Below are 17,533 nucleotides of genomic sequence, written 5' to 3'. Positions count from 1 at the left end.
ACCCCAATTTTCCACTCAGGCTGGAAATAAATGTATTGTCTTATAGTTGTGTAGTTGTATAGATAAGAACTTCTATGCTTCTATGCACAGTTGGCATTTGTAATACCTGGCCCACATTCAGGAGGTCCAAGTCAAGCTCCTCCTCCTTAGCCAAGGGCAAAGTTGTCCACATCCCTCAACTCCTCCAAAGAAATGGAGTTAATGGTGTTTATCCTCCCTAGTTTCCTGTGGTAAAGATGAAATGACTGGAGAGGGGACCCTCTACACACAGGACTTTAACACAATGACTGCCACACAGACTGCAGTGTAATCCCCCAGAAGGCCACAGTTACAGATAATGAAGAGTATCTACCCAAGACAATTTATATCATAAAACGTTTAATGTTCTTCATAAAGGAAGTGGAAATAAACATAGAGCCCCGATGCTTCGGGCAGTTGCTGATATAATTATGCTAGAAATAAATAGATGATTTCATGTTCTGGATTTAGAAGAACTTACTGTGTTTAGTTGTAGCATTAATTAACTTTATGTTTGTGTGGCGGGGAGAAAAAAGCTATCCCTCATTCGACAGTTAATAGCATAGTTTTGCTGTTTCTAAATTGCATACAATGTTGATTCTTTTCTGTTCTTTTCTTTCTTTCTTTTGAGACAGGGCTTCTCTGGCTATCTTGGAACTCACTCTGAAGGCCAGGCTGGCCTTGAACTCACATAGATTTGTCTACCTCTGCCTCCAGAGTGCTGGGGTTAAAGGTGTGCGCCACCACGCCGGGTATTGCATGCAATGTTCTTTACAATTGAGACCGTTTAGTTTCTTTGGTACAGTCTGAAGTACACTAAAGTTCCACAGTCACAGTCACACCGTAGCCTTACCCAGCAATGCTCCTCTGTGGATTGGTGTGGGTCGGGAAGTTTCACAGTGGGAGCCCTGGGGAGTGTCAGGGGGTTTTGTTTTTTGTTGTTTAGGTCAGTGAAGCGCACAGAGGGAAACAAAATTCCCAAATTCCATTTCCTTGTTGGTGAGCTTTGGCCCACATTTATAAGTGGCTAAAAGTGAGTGTTGAATTTTCACATTGTTCAAATGAACCACCAGGTCTGGAAGTCTGTGGGTCTAAAATCAGAGGTGGACAGAACCCTGAACTGCTTTTGTGAAGACTGGAGAATGGGGACAGTCTGACTGAAATAGTGACATTGCTAAGGACTTGTGTGAGGATACAGAAGCAAGTGTGTAAATATCCGAGACAATCCATAACAAAGAGTCATACTAACCCCAGAACTACGGCTGTAGTCCAGTTCCCACACAGTCCCTGATTCTGTTTGCCCACCATGTAGTTCTAGCATGCCATTCTAGGTTCATTTCAGCTCTTTCATTATACACCTACTTCTATTTCTCCCTAAAATGCTTAAAAGAGAACTGTATTAGAAGCATCCTGAGATTAAAATCACCATTCCATAAATAGATTTTTTTTAAAAAAATCCTTGTTGTGGAATATTTGTTTACACTGTGAAGTTGTGTCTTTGCCAAGGAGCTTTCTGATTGGTTCAATAAAGAGCTGAATGGTCAACAGTTAAGCAGGAAGAGGTTAGGTGGGACTTCCTGGAACAGAGAAGGACTCGAAGAAGAAAGGCAGAGACTCGAGGAGATGTAGAACAAGCAGGAGGTACAGGAGGAGAGGTAATAGCCGTGAGTCACATGGCAGAACATAAATTAATATAACTAGGTTAATTTAAGCTATAAGAACTATTTAGAGTCGGGCGGTGGTGGCACACACCTTTAATCACAGCACTCGGGAGACAGAGGCAGGAGGATCTCTGCAAGTTCAAGGCCAGCCTGGGCTACAGAGTGAGTTCCAGGACAGCCAGAGCTGCACAGAGAAACCCCGTCTTGAAAAACAGACAAAAAGAGCTATTTAGAAAGAAATCTAAGCTAAAGGCCAAGCTTTCATAATTAAAAGAAGTCTCAGTGTCATTATTTGGGAGCTGGCTAGTGGGACAGAGAAAGACAAACAAACCCTTGTTTTAGAAAATAGGCTGAATGACACATTACCTCTGTTCAGTCTATTTCCTGAGGCTCAAACAACACTGTAACATTACTAAGGCTTTGCAAACCAGAAGGAAGGAATATGAAGAAATACAAGCTTACATTCACTAATGACAGGTTTTTGGTTGATTGGTTTTTGTTGTTGTTTTGGTTTTTTTAGGGGGTTGGTTGGCCTTTTTTTATCCTTTTATTTTTTGAGACACGGTTTCTCTATATATTCCTGGCTGTCCTGGAACTTGTTTTGTAGACCAGGCTGACCTGTAACTCAGGAATCCATCTGCCTGCCTCTGCCTCCCAAGTGGTGGGATTAACGATGTGCACTACCATGTCTGGCTTCTGGTGACAGTTTTGTTGCATGTCCCTGGGTCATAGAAAAGAAAAGGGACCGTGTAACAAGCACAAAACCTTTAAGAATGCAGAGTATGCTGGACTAGAAACCTTGCTAGAAGTTGTTAACCCCAAACAAGCCCATCAGCAGAAGGGTTTTTATCTTTTTTTAATGTTGTAATTTGCTGTGATCATCCTCTGTCTAAGGTCACTGTGGATTTTAAGTCGCTGTGAATGAGTTGTTACAACTTCTCTCTGACTGAGTCAAATGTGAATATCCTAATTAGAGTTTAGCCTATGTTTCTGCCTTCATTGCTGGTTCTCAGTTCTCTTCCGTTCATTTATGGAGAATGAGAACTAATTATAGAATTAGTGCATCTTGAGATGTCCTTTTAGTGTGCCCTAGAAAATACATGTTTACAACTCTAAATACCTGTTACATCTCAAATCTTCTGCACTTTCTCTTCTAAAGTGTAAAGGGAATAATTTGGTGTTCTCTTCTGCTTTTATTCACTTTCCCCATTGGTTGTGAGCATCTATCAGGTTGGTCCCTTTAACACAAGAAACTCATGCAACCTTCCTGTCTCATGAGAAGCTGTCCTCCAGTCCACACAAAGGATGCTGAGGACAGTCACACTTAAGCCCCTATCTCTGCCCTGACCTGGCTTATAGTTGTCAAACATCTTTCATGGAGTTTATGTTGTTTTTGAGACAGGGGTCTCACTATATAGCCCTGGCTGGCCTGCCTCAATACGTAGACCAGGTTGGCCTCCAACCCACAAAGATCCGCTTGCCTCTGCCTCCTGTCGCCGGGACTAAAGGTGTGCACTGCCACACTCAGCCTATATCTCTGATGTTATATGAAAAGATATTTAGTTTTGTAACTTTAAAACATATTTGCTAGAAAAAGAATATTCTAGAAGCAAAGCAACTTCTAGTAAAATTGATCATAAGTTTTATATTTCACCTTATGGTAAAAAGTTTTTCTCTAGTTAGAACCTTTTCATTCACCAATAATTTCAAATCATGTCACTTAAAAAAAAATGTTTGTTTGCATGAAATCCTATCCCAGAAGGAAAGCGGTGTTAACTCATGTCACCAACTGCTCCTAATGAAATGGTCTTTCAAGGAAAATCCCTTTCAAATGGTAGGCAGACTCTTATGAACTGGGTGGGTAAGCGATCAGATTAAGAATGTAGGTTCTATAGTTCTACATGCCAGGCCAGCCACTCTCCTCAGGCCTGTCTATGGTCTCTGGTGTTTTGCGGTTTTTCATTTAGCCCCTAGAAATCTTGATTGCCTTATTTGTTTAGCAGACTGATGCACCCATCTCATAGGGCTAAGATTCAATGAGGTAATGCTATCCAGTACAAATCAATGACAACATGAAGGTCCCACCACAAAGAAATAATAAACACTCCCACCAACATAATTTCTACTTGAACAGAAACCACGGTGAGGCTCAATTCTAGAGGATGCCTGCCTGTGTATAAGGTGTCTTGTTTTGGAAGGCATCATTCAAGCAAAGAAAAAAATTGAATTATATTTATTTCACCATGATCCATTTTTTTGACATGGAGTCATATCACCTCTGGGCATCTCGGCTTTATTCTCTGATTACACAAAAAGTCTGACATAATCCATTTAAAATGGTGGTAACCATTCCAGACAGTCTGGGCAGGTTGATTTATTTATTTTTACTGTATGTGTCTGAGTGTTTTGCATACATGTATGTATGTATACCATGTGCATGCCTGGTGCCCATGGAGGTCAGAAGAGGGAGGGCATCCCATCCCCTGGACCTGAAGTTACAGACTGTTGTGAGCTACCATGTGGGTGCTGGGAATCAAACCCTGATCCTCTGCAAGAACAATCACTCATACCATTGTGGGCAGCTATTAAATGTGGCAAAGATACACATGAAAGTCGGCTTCACCTTGCCACAAAACCCAGCTCCTCAGCTGCTCAGAATTCAGCAAAGTCAAACTCTAACAACAGTACAAATGCGACTTAGAGAGAGAAAGGCAGTTAGCGACTGTCTGAAATGTCAAATAATCTCAAGCCAGCAGAAATGGGTTTCTGCTTCCTTACTGGACAACAATAAATCCAAGAACCTAAACAAGTCTACCTGGGTCCTTTAGGGTTAACAGTAAGAACTTACTTCGTAAGGAAGTTGGCCTATAAAGCTGGCTGCAAGCAGAGGAAGCCTTAGTCCAGCCACTTGCTTCTGACCATCCAGTGAAGAGCTTGGACATGCCAGGGCCCAAACTTCCAGGACAACACTGGGGGTCACAATGTGCTTGGTCATCTCTTTGTCCTTCCAGCCGTCACCAGCCAACGGCCCCCCTCACAGTGCCCCTCCCCCCAACAAGCTCGACTCATCACTACTCTCCACTTCTTCCATGCCTCTTGTTAGTGCGTATATGATAATTAAAAGAAGGTGGCTTTATCAGAACTCATCAGTCCCCACTCTTAATTAAAATTAACAATCAAAATAGACAGCTGAACATTCTTTCAGACCTGGCCTCCCGTCTTGCAAAAGAAATAGCATTTATTGGAACCTTAAGTAGGGAATGATTGATTCCAAATACTTTTAAAGTCATTGGCTAGGGGGATTGCACTCTCTTGTCTTCCCATTGACTTCCTGGCAGTGCCTTCACAGCCGTGTGGTGAATGTTCAAACAACTGAATTTAAAATACCACATATTACAGCCGTCTTCATTATCTAGAGTCTTGATAACACAAAGAGGACCTATGAGTGCGTATGATTAAGTGGATACTTCCAACGGTCAGGAAACCACTGGGTGGGTGGGTGGGGGGTGGAGACAGGAGTTTTCTGGCTAAAAACATTGAGCATGCTTGTAGTCTTTTCAGATCCACCTATTATATTTTATGTGTAAGAAGTGTTCTGCTTACATGTATGTCTGTGCACCACATATGTGTCTGGTGTTGACAGAGCCAGAAGAAGGCATCAGAAACCCTGGAACTGGAATTACAGCCACCATTGGGTGCTGGGAACTGAACCCAGGTCCTCCACAAGAGCAACAAGCGCTCTTAACCACTGAGCCATTTCTCCAGTCCTTGTTTTTAGTCTTCTTGGTTTGTAGATTAAAAACAGAAATGCCTTAATTTCTTAGAGGAGCTGAGAGACCACACATAAAGTGTCCACCATGTTGCTTAACCACTAAGAAAATGTTAAGACCCTTCTCCAAGACTAGTCACTTGTGGGAATGCTTGCTCAGGAAAGTGTCTGGGCCTCATATGGCATAATCTTTGTCTTCAGCCAGCACACCTAATTCATCTAGAACCCTCAGAACAATACCACAATCCCGCAGCCCATGACCACAGACTAGGATCTCTAAGTAACTGAATCAATTTTTGTGTATTTGTTTGTAATTTGAAGTATTAAAGGGTATCTTTACTTTTTTTTTCTCATAACCTATTCATGGAACGATGAATTCAATGTAAGACCATTCAGCAGTGTGTCCATATATTTCTAATGTTTTCTTTAAAGGAAACGGGGGATGTCTTTAAGCTGTCTAAATTTTCAACTCATTATTATAGTAGATATTATTTCGTTTGAAAAGTACTTCAAGTTCACACCAACTTGACCACTCACTGTCTGGGGACAGTCCTGCTAAATCACAATGTGAAAATGTCAGTTTATGTCTTCATTTTTGTAGACTGAGAATGCATGATCTATAAGCACACACACATACACACGGCTCCCTTAGCTTCTCATCTTCCTGTCTCCTTCAAGACCCCCGGGGGCTGCATGCCACGCCCTTTTTGCATTGACGAGAAACCGCTGAGCCACCTTTCCTGTCCTTACACACTTCACATGCTCACATAAATGCCTCCTATGACCAGCTGGCACCCACGCTCTTAGGGTACCCAAACAAGGAAAGGCCCGGGCATCACCTGTTCCTCTCACAGATGTGGACTGACCACCTCGTGGGGTGGGACGTGCAGTCCCACACCTCAGCTTCAGGTCTGTGATTGTTATGCTAGCAGACTGAGATAAGCCTAAAAACCCTACAAGGAGTCGGATGTCATGGGCTCCGGTCTCCTGAGGACCTGCCTTCCTGTTATTTTTCTGTTCGTGCTGGGGCTCCACAAGCAAAGAGCTTGCTGGTGGCTACCACCCCTGCCTGCAATGCCCTCTTTAAAGGCTACGTGAAGGAATAGCTGTATCACTCCAGCCCTCCTGAGTTGCTTAGGGTTGTTCCAAAAGATCTCTGTCCTCTAGCTGAACTTTGTCTCTTTTGCAGACGGTTAGCACCTTAGTGGTGGCTGACTCAAGAACTTCTGGAATCTACAGCTGCAAGGCCTTCAATAAAATAGGGACTGTGGAAAGAAACATAAAATTTTACGTCACAGGTAAGCTATATTGTCTCCACCCACAGAGAGACTGGGTGGCCTCTGTCTCTCTTCAACCCTCTTTGCTTTTAGCATTCTGTAGACACGTCAAGCTGTGAGGACCTCCATTCTTGCTCTGAGGAGTAGAATTCCACAATACCATTGGCTTCTGTAAAAAGCCACTTCCCTGAATTCTCTCTCAGTTGTGTCTATGTCTCTTTCCCACACTGGATTCTAAATTTGGGAGCCGATATGCTCGCTTTTCACCCCCTTCAGGACCCACTCCCAGAAAAGACAACTAGTTCACCCCCAACCTCTATGGTGTTAGAGGGTTTGTTGTTGTTGTTTATATTTTACTCTTTTGTTTTTGTTTTTGTTTTTTATTGAGGGGGTTGTTTTTGGTTTGTGGGTTTTTTGTTTGTTTGTTTGTTTGTTTGTTTGTTTGTTTTAAGCTTAGAAGTTTGTAGTTGAAGTCGTTTAGACTTTTGGGGGACTGAGATTCTCCTGTCAGAATCTGAAACTGAACTTTGTTCCTCGTAATTAATGGCCTTTTTTTTTTTTTTTTTTTTTGAGCATTTAGGGATTTTTAATTTTAAACCTGATGGGCTCTGCAAATCTTAAACCTGCAAGGTACTCAAGTGGCACTCCCTATGTCCCTCCACGGGTTCAGGAAGGAAATAAGTAACTCAAAGTCTAAAAACAATTGCCTGGCTCCATGCTCCCCCAATTTCGGAGGAAACCCGGGCAGTCTGCCAACACTGTGGAAACTTCACAGTGCTTGAAGCAGGCTGCTGCTGATTTTGCCTAGAAGTCTCCAGAAAGAACAAGCAGGTCTAATTTCATGACACAGTTTGGGTTGTTAGGTGATAGGAGTCTGTGGCCAGTGAGCCAAGCCCGAAAGCATCTGGGCCATGAAGACATCCAGAAGGTCATTCTCATAGGTCAGACCTGAACAGTGGCCCTGCATTTTCTGGAGAGGGGAGATCACCAGCAAAGTCCCCCTAGACCAAGGCTTGGCCCCTGCCGTCTCACCTTACAGGAACAGAAAGGAGTGCATCTTTTGTGTTCACACCCAGCAGAAAAAATGCTGGGGATGGATTCTCATAGAGATTTCACTCAAATTAGTCCAAGATTAAATCCAGGTGCTTTGAACTAATTAAATACAAAAGTTTGCATTGTTCTTATTTAGTTGGAAACAGGTTTATACAATCTGAATCCATGGTCAAAGCATGTATGGTTTGGAAGATGAAAGCTGGGACAATGCCTTCTATTTTGAACTTTCAACACATCTGTGTTGAACACATCTGTGTTGAACGGTCCACTAGCTTGCAATGGTTGATGGCACTCACTGGGGAGTATCACACATCAGCTCTGATGACATATCAGCATGGGCCCAGGTACCCCAGAAAAAATATGAGAGCATGTATTACCTTGTGCATGTCCTAGAATCAGTATATATCGTCTGTTGCAGTAGCATGGTGTTTGGATTTGCTCTTTGGTACCACCACTGTCCAACAGATGGAAGCACATATGTAACTTACACTGGTTTAGTGATTAAGAGTGCTTGATTGCTACTGTTGCAGAAGACTAGGGTTTGGTTCCCAATACCACATCAGGCAGCCCACAACTGCCTGAAACTCCAGTTCCAGGTTGATTCCATGCCCTCTTTCTGGCCTCCATGGCAAATGCACAGACATGTGTATACTCACAGACATATACACATAAAACAAAATGAAATCTTTAACATTTTTTCTAGTGTTCATTTATTTTATAGGATAATGATTTAGAGGTTGGGCAATGGTGGCACATACCTTTAATCTCATCACTTGGGAGGCAGAGGCAGGTTGATCTCTTAAGTTGGAGGCCAGCCTGCTCTACAGAGCAAGTTCCAGGACAGCCAGGGCTAAACTGAGAAACCCTGCCCCAAAACACCACCCCCATTTAAAATAAAAAAAAAGAATAACATTTTATTTAAGCCAGTATATCTAAAATACTATTATATTTTTAATATGTAGTCAACATTTAGGGGACGGTTTTCCTGGTGATTGAACCTAAGATCTCATGCATGAGTTTTACCATTGAGCTATGCCCACAGTCATGTGTTCAAAAGAACACAGCCACATACACACTGAGGCACACACAGCACACATGTGTGTGCACACATACACGGGCATGCATGCACTCTCACACACACACACACATGCATGCACTCGGGCCCCACTGCTCTGCTTTAATGTTAATCGATTTAAAGTAAGTGAAATAAAATTCAGACCTTCGGGGCAGGAGAGATGGCTCAGAGGTTAAGAGCACTGACTGCTCTTCCAGAGGTCCTGAGTTCAATTCCCAGCAACCACATGGTGGCTCACAACCACCCGTTATGAGATCTGGTGCCCTCTTCTGGTGTGCAGATATACATGGAAGCAGAATTTTGGATACATAATAAATAAATAAAATATTTTTTAAAAATCCAGACCTTCACTCACACAAACCACTAGCCAGTGGTCCAAAACCATGTGTGGCTAAAAGGGTCCTTCCTATGCTGTAGTGTCGGCCCTGAGCCTCTGATAGGGAAGCAGAGTGAGAGAGGGCAATGGACTGGGTAAGAATGTGAACAGATGAGGAAAGAGGCTGGGCTCACCCCTGTGTGTTCAGATCCAAGGGACAGTGCCACTGGGGCTACTGCTCTAGCCACTGACTCATCTAAAATCATTCTGCTACCTTTCCATATGTTCTGACTTCTTAGCAACAACTGTACCTTCATCTGGACCTCAAGGCCTGGCAAGGCTTGGAGTCCTGAGGCTGTTCGGGGGCTGCTTAGCAGCCTGTAGCCATACCTGGCTTGCCTCTCCATCCATCCATCCATCCATCCATGTGGGTGGGAGCCATGCCCACATCCATGCCCACATCTGCTCCCCTATCTTTGCCTGTCCCCTGACCCCTCATTGAGTTTTTCCTTAGGCCACTTCTTGTTTGCTGACCCTGCAGTGAGCACACTGATGAGGCCTGCCCTATAGCAAAGGAAGAGACTGAGCCAGTCTAGAGGCACACTTGGGAACCATCTGTCTTTTTCTGGGAATTTTGGAACCCCCAAGGCCCTTGAGTGTTATTGAAAGAGAGTGACACAGGCTCAGGGTAGGCACACTCCTTTGGCCCATGGATATTTCACATTATAAGGAGGGGTCCAACCAAACAGACCACTCAGAGGCCCAGGGAGGGATGCCTCTTGCTTACATTGGAGTGTTTGTTCTGGGAGAGGATAGACTGCTGGAAACTCACAACACTTCTGAAAACATACAAACTTTAACTTAAGCCTGAAACAGTTCATAATCTAGGTCTTGTTGTCTAAGATATTCTCCCCACAACTCTCCTCTACCAGCCCTGGAAAGTGTATGTGTAGGTTGATGAGTGGTTGAACTGCCAATTCACTACTGGCTTTTAGCTAATTATTATATTTTTCATATTAAATCTTTGCTCCAGATTTTTTATATTTTATTTTATTTTAAGACAGGACTCACTGTGTATCCCTGGTTGCCCAGGAACTCCTATGTAAAACAGACTGGCCTTGAACTTATGGCAGCAACTTACACAGTGACCTCAGTGGTAGAGTTCCCTCCCCCTAATATCATGTAGGTGGCAGTGAGTTCAATCCCTGGGATCCCCACCCCTAAGGTGGCCATCTAAACTTTTAAGGCTCTGAAAATCGATTTGGCACTTTTAGTGGTTCTCGTTTTAATTATGTCCCCATTCTTAAAACACAGTAACTTCCCCTTCTTCCTGGGGAAGCAGCTAGCTATGGTCATTGGCATCCTTGGCCATGTCCTCTCCTGATTTGGCACTTGTACCTGGTACCTAGAAACTAAGCAAAGCTCTCTAGTAGCCATTCTTGTTCTTTCAGGGAATATTACTGCCAGTTTGCAGTGGGAGTAAATGTTCAGGGTTCCAAATGAGATCACACCCACCCTTGTCCGTTTCTATGTGGGCCGCCCCAGGAAGGAGAACACGCCCTCCAGGTGCCCATTTGTACTCAGGCATGCTCTGCCTACAGAAGATTGCCTGTGTCTCCAGAGTGAGGCCAGCTTCTCTCCTGGATCCCTCAGGAGACTGTGGATGAGCCCCACCCAGATTAGCAGTGTTATTTGGTATTGATGATGGTTGTTTTAGGGAGGAATCATCTCTTGTTCTCATTGGAGAGCTGGAGAAGAGCCCTTTCTTAGGTCCATTTCTATACTCAGGCTTAAAACAAATTAGGAGAAAAATCCTATTTTGTAGACAAAGATGTTTGTCTACAGTCTTCTGTGGATTGAAAACAAACACTGAGAGGGGTTACACTGAGAAACAGACAATCCTAAGGACTGTCTGATGGCTTCAGGAACTGCGTTTCCATCGCCAGAAACAGGCTTGCAAGATAGATCTGTGGTTTTGTTTGTTTGCTTGCTTGTTTTAGTTGTTTGTTTTTTCTCTCCTTCTGGTGGATTTTGCGTGCTTTTTTGTTTGTTTGTTTGTTTTTGTTTTTCTGTTTGTTTGTTTGTTTTTTGGTCTGGCACCCGGTGTGACTATGGGTATGTGAGCCATCACCAAGGGTGAAACCGGAACAGCAATGTCTTATCTCCTTCGTTTCCCAATGTCACTAAATGCATTTTATTTTGAGATTCCTGGTGGCGCTTGGCAAAGATAAACAAAATCTTCCATCAGGAAACCTGTGAGCTATTTCCACAGGAAGTTTCAAATCACTAAAGTAAATAGAGACTCGGTACATGACCTCTGTGGTGTGACCGGTATCCCTGGGTGCCAACCCACCAGGATGAATCCAGAGGGATGTAGAAGGGCTCCGGTCTTAGGAAATGGCCGGCAAGCAGCCTATGTGCAGCCCTCTGTCCTCATATGTGTGTGGATGGTGACAGCAAATATGTTGTTCTCAGATTGCTGCTGTGTCCTCTGTCACATCCTCTGATTTTCATTTTCAACCAAAAGTGTCTCCCCTCTACTCCTTGCTACTCAGACACCCCACCTCATAGGCTTCAGTTACCCCCTGCTTCCAGGTTTCAAATGAATACTTTGGCATTTCTTCAGACGAGACATTTTATAATACAGCCAAAGCCAGAAAAATCAGAAAAACAAGCAAACTGAGATTTAGGAAAGAGCTGATACGATGTCTAATTTTGGACTATTGTCCCCTTAAGGTTTAAAGGTCTCTTTATAGCTTTGTGTACGGAGGATAATAATAACAACAGACAACAGCTCTTTTCATCTTCAAAGCTCTTTGTAAAATGTTGGCCCAAATTCTTTGCTCAAATATAGATACATCACCAGCAACAAGCAGTGGGGGGGTATTAAGAATAAGTCAGTTCGATGCCAATAACCATGATTTTTAAAACCCTCCAATGAATGTTCTAGAATGGCCCTGAGGGGGCCTAAACTCAAATGCTGGTTCTGGAAGGACTACTGAGAGGTGGGGTGCACAGGCTGGCATGGAATGGGGAGGGGCTTAGGAGATGTAGAGAAAGGATGGGAACTGATCCTGAACAGAATGGCTCTTGTTGACACCATTACCTTCAAAACTATTTCTTATTGTTTCTGAGACTGTCTCAAGTAGCCCAGAACCTCTTCAAACTTCCTATATAACTGAGGATGACCTTGAACTCCTAGTCCTCCTGCTTCTGTCTCCCAAGTGCTGGGATGACAGGTGTGCACCTCCATGCCCCACCCCTTTTTTTCTTTAGAATAAATATGACCTCCTGGCCTTGTGGTGCTGGGTATTAAATCTAGGAGCTCGTGAACACTAACTAGACAAACTCTCTGCCTCTGAGATATGCTACTAGCCCTAAATTTGACTTTTAAAACTATTGAACATGTTTGGAATCTGGAAACTGGTCCAGATTTGCCTACATTTTCAAAAGACAACTTGTTGCTTTTTGTGTATGAGTACAGTCATTCCACTAGAGGAGCCTGAGTGGGTGAGTACCCTGGTTGTTTTCTGGCCTCCTGGACTAGTAGAGAGACCTGGGAGCATTCAGAATTAGTAGGGAGGAGGCCACTGTGTAGTGAGGGCGGTCCCTGGAGTACTGGCACTGACTGGCTCTGACCAGCCTTTCCATACCCAGTTGAAAGTTGCTGTTTGGAACTAGCTTGCCTGTACACGGACCTTTGAGTTTTGGTACAAATTGCTCTTTGGTTATTTTATTATTTTACTCCCTCAAATGTCAACTTACCAGGACTGTGTGTGGTAGAGATAGAGAAAGAGGTTAGGAAAACCCATTTCACCATAAAGAGCAACTGGGGACAAATAAGAAAACATTACCTTCCCCAAACTGCCCTGGTTTTGCATTTCCTGTGTCACTTGGGATGGGCTCAACTCCACAGGTTCTCCCTGCTTTGTTTGATCATCACTTCCGCAGACACAAAAAAACAGAACCCTTGTCCTGGCTTGTGCTCATACTTAGAGAATCTGTGGGGGAATGAATGGTGCTTGCTGTAACTGAGTATCTCCTTGGGAAAAAGTGGTCTGAAGTTCTTCATTCTTATTTTATAGATGTACCGAATGGCTTTCACATTTCCTTGGAAAAGATGCCAACAGAGGGAGAGGACCTGAAACTCTCCTGCACGGTCAACAAGTTCCTGTACAGAGACATTACCTGGATTCTGCTACGGACAGTTAATAACCGGACCATGCAACACAGCATCAGCAAGCAAAAAATGGCCACCACTCAAGAGTACTCCATCACTCTGAACCTTGTCATCAAGAACGTGTCCCTAGAAGATTCGGGCACCTATGCCTGCAGAGCCAGGAACACATACACAGGGGAAGAAATCCTTCGGAAGACAGAAGTTCTCATTAGAGGTGAGCACTGCAACAAAAAGGCTATTTTCTCTCGGATCTCCAAATTTAAAAGCAGGAGGAATGATTGTACCACACAAAGTAATGTCAAACATTAAAGGACTCATTGAAAAGTAACAGTTGTCTCCTATCATCTTGGTTTATTGTTACTGTTGCTAACTTTCAGGCCCAGAGGAGATGTTCCTCTCAAAATGAGTTTGGACATGACAGTGTAATAAGGATCCCCAGTGCCTGCTGGCCCAGGGCACTTTCTGGGCCACCTGGTGTATGTTTGGATGAAGATCCCTGTACTCTGCCTTCTCTTGTGTTTGCTCTTCTGTCTTCTCCTGCCTGATAGACAGCAACCTGGGACTCACCTTTTATTCCACTCTGATGCCAACCTCTTTTGATATTTTTTTTAAGTCGTGAAGCTGCACAAACTGAATAATTTAAGCAAATGCTGGTTTCTGCCAAAGATGGACATGAATAAGTTAATTTTTCAGCACAGGATGAGTACAGTTGCATTTTGAGTCTTTGTTTGGTGTCTACCTGGTTTTATTTTTAACTGTTTCATTTGCTCTTGACTTGTAAATAGTACCTGGATAACAAGTTATAATGCTTATTTATTTGAAAGTATTTTTTTTACATGAAGTATGTTGACCTTAAACTGGGGGTTCTAAGATGGGTTCCCAGGGGCACAAGATGTTGATGTAATTCCAAGAGCAAAGCTTTGTCTCATTATGTTTATGAAGGTCCATAAGTCAGCTCCACCTTCCTCTGTCCATTCCAGGTAATTACACAGTTATGTCCCCAGTAGGGAGTCCAGCAATTAGGCACTGCTCCTCACTGCCCTGGACTGTACCAACAACCCCTGACAGCCAGTGAAAGTACAGCAAGCCTTCATTCTCAATACTCATGACCCCTGGGCACTGTTTTATAGCCCTTCATCATGCTTCCATGGCATTCACAGGTGTCCACAATCCATGTATCCAGGAAATATTGTGACTAGAGATTTCATGCAACCTTCTTAATATCTATTAGAAAATCTACCCACTAAAAAAAGAAAAGGCCACCTTCTCTATATATGCAAATGTTAATAGAATGTTTCTGGGGTTAAGAAATTGCAAAAGTAAGAACAGCATTGCAATTATTTAGATGTGTGCCTTTTTGAAATATCAAGAGCAATTACATTTTCAACTTGCATTTGAAGGAAAGGTACTTTTAATATGCATTGTTCTGTTTCCATGTATGATTGATCTTTGTATGTGAACTATAGGGGTCGGGGAAGCCAGCAATAATGACCAAAATAGCATGGCTGAGAAACACAGTGGCTGGGCAGTTTAATAGGAGGTGACAATATGACAACTCCTCAACCTTGGGAACTCACCAGCCTGTTTCCTCCTTTAGGTAACAGACTGGGTCCCATGGCTAAACTTGTCTTTCACGTGGGAATTGCTTTTGTGTGAAAGAGTGTGAAAGAGTAAACAATAGCATTTCCCCCAAATGCCGGTTTTATGGAGCCCCAAACGCTGTGAAAACAATCAGTAGCCTGGAAGTTGTCAGCCCAGAGGAAAGAATAATCAATTGTGTCTTGAAGTTTTACCTATGGTTCTTTGGCCTGACCTCTTTGTTCGTTCTGAGGCAATGTGTTCCTTCAGGAAACAAAACCTCAGCACCCGTTAAGAAGACTTTGGGGGCTCAGCTTTTAGGAAAGCTTAAAAAAAAGGAATTGAGGATTTAGGGCGCCTTCTCAGAAAAGCTGAACTGAACATGCAAAGCCTTCCAACTCCTTCCCCGGGAGGACAGGGAGGTATGTAATCCAAAAGACAATTTTAAGAATTCCATTCATTGTCTGTTGTATAATTAATCCTTCCAGAAGATTCTTTTAAGAAAAGAAACTATTATATAGATTCTTTTTTGTCCTTCTTTGGGGTATGAAGAGAGAGGAGGGTGAAAGAGAGAGAAAGAGCCTAGAGATGAGAGTAGCTGAAGAATAGGGGTAATGAGGCTGGCTCCTCGGCCCCTTCCAAAAATGGAGAAAAGAAACCATATCTTCTGGGACTTAAGACCTTGCCAGCAACCCGGGGTCATACCTAAAAAGGAAAAGAACCCTTTGTGAGCAGTTGTCTTTGGCTACTGATAACCAGCAAAAATATTCTGTTAATTCAGATTATTTTAGTAGAGGGCTCAAGTTTCTGTTTCTACCAACTATGTATGGGTTCCATGTACCTTTCTAACTTAAAATGTCAAAATACATTGTTACAAAGCATGAGGTAGAGTTAACAAAATATGACTATTAGGTTGAATGGTCCTGTAGACAGTAGCCAAAACTGAGACACTTAGCATAGAGAAAACATTTTTCATAGACAAATCCTAATACTGTGTGCTTCAGAAGGTATGCATGAACCTTATATTTAAATGGAGAGTTCTGTGTTTATTCCACAGCTTTTTATGCTGCTTGTGTGAAGTTTGTATCGGACAAATAGGCCTTTTGAGTGTTCCTTGCAATGTTTTTTGCTAAAACAAGCATTCTCTTCTAAGTACATCTGTCAGAGAAACTCAAAACCTATTTGTACAGATGAAATTATAAACTGTAGCTATGAAAGTAACCGGTGTTTTATAGGCCCTGTATTCATACTTTCTTTAAGGCCTATGAGAAGTGATAGATTGTTTTGTCATAATTAACATATTGGTAATAATAAAATGTGCTGAAGGAAGTGCTTAAGTTTGAGCTTAAAACTGTCCAAGTCAGTTGGCCGCTGTTATATGCTAATTAGTCATGTGCTCTTTATTATCTTGTCATATTTCACTGATGTTTTGTAACAATGTCAACACTGTAATGAGCGAGCATGCACAAATTACCATATATTGAAAGTTTTTTATTGGCTGCATTTTCAATCAAGAGAAGCTGACAGATTGCGTAGACTGGGGACACAGAAATGCAGGGATGGGTCTGCCTAGGAGGGTGAGCTAAGTGAGGAGAGACCCTGAACGAGGCAAGGATAAGAGCGTTCTCATGCAGCCTACTCTGGAAGAAGGTTTTTAATCAGCCAGCACCTCCTTCAACACTCTTGCCTTCCAATTTCATTTTATGTAAAACAAGAAGACTAATGATAAGCTATGGAACCCAAAACCCTTGAGAACTCTCCTCATGGATAGTAACCCTGCCACGTTATTGCTGTTTCCCCGTGTTATGTGATGATACACTTCTTAACCTGGGATTTCAAAATGGCCTTAACGAATGCTGACCCTGAGAGTTTTCCTGCAGGGACTTAAAGAGAAAGGTGTGGGGATGCAGCAGACTTCTGCAGGGGACATGGAACCCAGGCCACAGCATCACTTTGTAGTAACCATTCCTATGCTGCTCTCTCCCCGTGTTAATGCCCTAAGACGAGGAACCAAACCTGGTCAGAGAAAGCTCAGACCAGTGTGCAGAATATGTAAGTCATACCCAAACCCTTGGGATTTCTGTCCTAGAATTTATAAACAAGATGGGGAAGGAGGGCTGGGGCGGGGTTTGGGGGTGGGAAACCATGTTAGGAGGCATTTCTTTATTCTCTGTTGGGCTTGAGCCCCTGATCCAATCCCGCCTCACTAGAATGTATACACATCAGCAGGACTGACCGTCTATTTCATTTACACAGAAACACTGTACTCATTTGGGGCCCTGGGGGGTACTGCGGTTCCTATGTGGGATTTTAATATTATAATGTATTGCATCTTAATGTATTAAGTTCATTTTTGTTGTACTATATTGGTTGGCATTTTATTAAAATAAATTGTATTGTACCATATTTGTATGTTTTAAGAGAAAATAATATAAAATACAATATTTGTGCTATTATATAGCGCAAAACCTACAATTTGTGCCTCTGCCTCTTGAATTAACTTTTTGGTTGCTTGCATTTGGGAAGGGAATGGAGGGAGAGAAGTAACCAATAAAGCTTTGAAAATGTCAGAATTTTCCTGTTTGGTCTGCTGCCTCCACATGTAG

The 17,533-nt window shown here is 42.8% G+C and overlaps 1 protein-coding gene across 1 annotated transcript in view; it reads left to right on the top strand.

Moving 5' to 3' along the window:
- The window catches only part of Flt1 (fms related receptor tyrosine kinase 1), a 67,085-nt gene extending 50,074 nt beyond the window's left edge, over nucleotides 1-17,011 (top strand). The window contains exons 11-12 of the mRNA XM_035443177.1: nucleotides 6,638-6,746; nucleotides 13,255-17,011. Of these exons, the coding sequence (XP_035299068.1) occupies nucleotides 6,638-6,746; nucleotides 13,255-13,658 (513 nt within the window). The 3' untranslated portion in view covers nucleotides 13,659-17,011. The remainder of the gene's footprint in view (nucleotides 1-6,637; nucleotides 6,747-13,254) is intronic.
- The last annotated feature ends 522 nt before the right edge of the window (nucleotides 17,012-17,533 follow it).

This window comes from Cricetulus griseus, chromosome 4, assembly GCF_003668045.3.
Source record: "Cricetulus griseus strain 17A/GY chromosome 4, alternate assembly CriGri-PICRH-1.0, whole genome shotgun sequence".
Taxonomy (NCBI): Eukaryota; Metazoa; Chordata; class Mammalia; order Rodentia; family Cricetidae; genus Cricetulus; species Cricetulus griseus.
This window is presented reverse-complemented; position numbering and strand designations above follow the sequence as displayed.